This window comes from Macrobrachium rosenbergii, chromosome 42 (genome assembly GCF_040412425.1).
Source record: "Macrobrachium rosenbergii isolate ZJJX-2024 chromosome 42, ASM4041242v1, whole genome shotgun sequence".
Taxonomy (NCBI): domain Eukaryota; kingdom Metazoa; phylum Arthropoda; class Malacostraca; order Decapoda; family Palaemonidae; genus Macrobrachium; species Macrobrachium rosenbergii.
In genome coordinates this window covers 25,863,703-25,868,121 of record NC_089782.1, presented here as the reverse complement: position 1 = coordinate 25,868,121, position 4,419 = coordinate 25,863,703, and the positions used below count along the sequence as shown (strand labels likewise).

General features: G+C 37.7%; 1 protein-coding gene across 1 annotated transcript in view; it reads left to right on the top strand.

Moving 5' to 3' along the window:
• The window catches only part of LOC136828107 (cuticle protein AM1199-like), a 4,375-nt gene extending 204 nt beyond the window's left edge, over positions 1-4,171 (top strand). The window contains exons 2-3 of the mRNA XM_067085883.1: positions 2,003-2,268; positions 3,872-4,171. Of these exons, the coding sequence (XP_066941984.1) occupies positions 2,003-2,268; positions 3,872-4,031 (426 nt within the window). The 3' untranslated portion in view covers positions 4,032-4,171. The remainder of the gene's footprint in view (positions 1-2,002; positions 2,269-3,871) is intronic.
• Positions 4,172-4,419: the final 248 nt, after the last annotated feature.

Sequence of the window (4,419 nt, the reverse complement as noted above, 5' to 3'; positions counted from 1 at the left end):
CATTGTTGCTCGATATATTCGTTTAAGTTCAAGAGCTGAAATAAACTCTATATTTTAAGATTAGTTCAAGAGCTGATTTAGACTATATTTTAGCAATAGCTCAAGAACTAAAGTGGAATAGATTTTAGAATTAGTTCAGGAGGCAGAGTAAAGTACAGTCCGGTGATTGTACAAGGGCGTAAGTTGATTCTGTATTTTAGAGTTAATTCTTGATATAAAATGGATCCTCTAGTATTTTTGATTCTCCTATCTTCGCCCATTGCAACTACATTGAATTTCAGCGACATCGAAAAACTTAAGTTCCAATTTCTTTATGACTCTCGGGTACATATCTTAAAACCAAAATAGATTTTCACTTTCGCTACTAATGAGTAAATAATTTTCCCTGCATTTTTTGTAAAAAAAAAAAATTATTGTACCTCTTGCGACACCAGTATTCATGGTTAAATAAGTTTATCAGTCCATGATTATCTTGAAAATATCAAATTCACTTCCCCTTTCTCCTCCCTCGGGCGATTTTTTTTTTTTTTTACAAAACTCCATTCTCAATGGGGAAGGTTATGTCCATGTTGATAAAATAGGAAGAAACGTGAGCACAACGGAAATCAAATCTAGTGGACAGCAAGTTAGACGATCACTTTCGGCGATATCCAGAACGACTACTAAATTTTATGACGAGATTCGTTGCCAATGAAATTCCGGCTTTGCAGATAACCTTAAATTTATGTGCATGAAAAATGTCTTGCATATGGATAAAATATCAGAACAAACCTTTCCCACGTTTTACAAGAGGCACTCGAAATTTTCTAGTCATTATTTTCTGATTTATAATTCGGCTGAAACAAGGTTTACTGTGTTTATTCTTGCCTTTGGAAAATAGAGACAAAGACAGTTAAAAAAAAATTTTTTTTACGTGAATGGAAATGTCTTAGAGTAAGGTAAAGTCTTTTGATAACTTTCCCACGCCTACCGAAAGAGACATTCGAAATTTTTCGGACATTATTTTCCGTCCCGTAATTTTATCGAACTGGGAGTTAGTGTATCCATCGTCTCAAATAGCCTTTCATTTGGAAAACCAAGGCTTTAATCTTTTCGCGGTAAAGTAGAAACAGGTAATACTATAGAATTAACTTAAAAAGGCCTCAGCTATTTTCCTTGTTACTTTATTCCTCTTGCGGAGAAGTAAGTTGATTTTTGCTACAGGAATTTAACTTGCGTGTTGATATCAAATGTATATGTTCAAATGAAATGTGGAGTCAGTCCATTTGATTTTCTTGCCGCGAATTAAAATACCTTGTTGAGAATGAAAATCAGATTATAATATAAAATGGTCAGTTGGAAATAATCGATAGAAACCATCTTAGAAAAGAGTATCGATTAGGGTGATTGTAACAGAAATAGGGAGATAATGATGCCCTGTTTATTGGCCAGCTCCCTGTTCATAAGAACAGAGTAAACAAAACCGCAATAATAATATGCATAAGAGTAGAAAGTTCCCACATCTTACATTATTCAAACCAAGAGAGTGTTTTAAGAGAAAAGAATATTCTTTGAGAATAATGAATACCGAAGTGAGGGCGTCAATTACTCGTACGAAAGATATAGTTAATTCTCTGGGAACACGAACTCGCCCGACTAGACCCGTCAAGTATTTATTGCTCGAACGCGCTCGCACAATTGCAGTCACTGTGGGAATGAACCCATATTCAAACTGGAGATGAAATTTCCTCTGCCATGCCCCACAGGTATAGAGAAATCGGTCGTGGTAAAAGAAATTCATGGGTATCGTTGTCAGTCGCATCTGATCGGCTCAAGTTGAGAGAGAGATAATGAAGAAAAGGATGAACATGGTGGGTGCAAAGTAATGAAGAACGTGAGGAGGAGCAGGAGGAGATTCATAATGACTAACGAAAAGTCAACGAGATATTTCAGTTATCAAGACAATGTCGACCACAAACGGCCAAAGCAAAACAACTGAAGGCCTTCACTTCTTGCGTTGCAGGTCGTCGTGTTCTCTTTCCTGTTGGCGGTCGTGGCTGCGGCTCCAGAACCGGAAGCCAAGCCTCAATTCGGAAGTAGGCCTTTTCACCGACCTACGCCTTATTCTTATTGGCCTCACGACCACCACGCAAGAACCGTCTACGACTTCAGGCGAAATGATCACAACGGAGCCTTCGACTACGAGTTCCAGACTGACAATGGAATCCGCGTTGCCGCCTCTGGAAGACCTGGAATCAGAGGCCAAAGCAACATCGTAGGATCTTACAGGTAAGCTGGAGGTCAGAGAATGGTCTCTTCCTAGAACGAACTTAGTCTCATGATTACCATGATCTTGTTCTGGAACTCGATCTCATGATTGTCAGTATTCCTTTTTGGAATTTCACCACCGATGACCTTTCTGTAAAAAGAAGTCTCATTATCATGACCTTAGTCTCAACAAAGCACGACCTATTTCCGGAACCTAGTTTATTAATTTTCATTACTTTTTTCCTTTCTGGAACTAGTTTTATTATCATTTTTTCTCTCTAAAACTAGCTGTGGCATCACTCTTTCCTCAGAAACTAATATCATCGATATGTTGACCTTTTTCTGGAGACTAGTCATATAGCATAACCTGTTTCTGAAACCTAGTCTGACGATCATAATATTGTGTCTGAAACTAGTCTGCAATAGTATGCTCACATTCTTGAGCTTATTCGTTAGAAAACGGTATGAACTAGCTCTGCAACTTAGCCTCATCTGTATCACAACCTACGTCTGGAAAAGTATTCCAATATCATCTCAGCCCTCTCCTGGAACTTCATTTTCGTTGTGTTGACCATTTTCCTGGAACATGGTCTCACATGTATTACATCCTCTTTTTGACAAGTTTTTCTGAAACCTAGCATCCTGGCCTCTCCCTGAGTTTTTTGGAAATAACTTTTACCATTGCCATTAATTTCTCAAAACCGAATTTGAAATGGTAATTTTCATGTTCGTATTTTTCCCATTGTAGATTGCAATATTTGATCACGGAGTTAAGTAATATTTGTAATCATTTATTTGTTTAGTTTTCATTATTATTATTATTATTATTATTATTATTATTATTATTATTATTATTATTATTATTAAATGAACATACTGTAGGTACCGAAACGCAAAACACTACATTTTCAAGGAAATTTTGTATCAGCATAGCAGAATAATATTCACTCAAAAAATCTCGAAGTCTCAGATTAAAGAAAATTAAGATACGCAAACTAATCGCACCAGGAGCGCAATTTGACTGAGAAAATACGCATCATAATCACGAAGTCGGAAATCCTGAACTAATGGTTTTGCAACGATGGCTCAATGAAGGTGGAGGCCGGATCATAATGCTGTCAAAAGTCCGTTTGAATTATGCCCCGGGTCATCTGATTGCGGGGAAGGTCACTGTGACCTTTTGAAATACAAAAAAAAATAATAATTTTCGTAGGCATTCGAAGGACTATTAGAAAGAATGCTGAATTATTTCGAATCTTTTTCAGGTGGGAAAATATAAAAAAAAAATCCCGTTAAGAATTAGCATCATTGAATGAAAAGGGAATCGATAAATAATTATAAACCTGCATGAACCTAAAAGATTTCCAGTCAGTTTGGACATAATTTGTCACAGGAGCTAAAAATGAGAAAACTGAAGACATTCAGTTAAAAAAAGAGACATCACTTCAAAACAATTATGCCACAGAAGACTATAAACAAAAATTGATAAATAAAATGGGCCCTTCTGATAGACAGGAGGACCCCAAAAAAAAAAAAAAAAAAAAAAACATGATGATAATACACTGTCAGAAACTGCCTCCTATCTTTAATACAAAATATGATAATCTCTGATGTTTCTCTCCAGCTACCCCCATCCAGAAGGAGGCGTGGCTCAGGTGAACTACGTGGCTGACGAATTCGGCTACAGGGCCAGCTCGCCCTTGATTCCTCCCATTCCCGCCCACTCCCTCCAGCAGATACGCAAAGCTGAATACGAGCGCGCCCGTGGGATCCGCTGGTACTAGGAATAACCAAAACCTCCGTAGGGAGACTCGTCCATTTCGGAGGATTTCCGGATGTCTCTGTGTTGTGGGTCCGTCGTCGAAAATCCCTTTTTATTTAGATGTATTTTGCAACGGAACGACTCGAACGATAGTTACGCTTTCTGAATTTCCATTCTCTCTCTCTCTCTCTCTCTCTCTCTCTCTCTCTCTCTCTCTCTCTCTCTCTCTCCTCATTTCTAATGCTTTTCACATCAGGCTAAAATAACTGCGACCTCTAAAACAATTTTCGCGTTCCCTCGGCGTACCTATTGACGAACGATATAATTCGATAGCATAAATAAAAGCATATGAAAACACCACATTTTCTTATCCTGTTTTCGTTTTGTCTGTTAAGAGTGAGAGAGAGAGA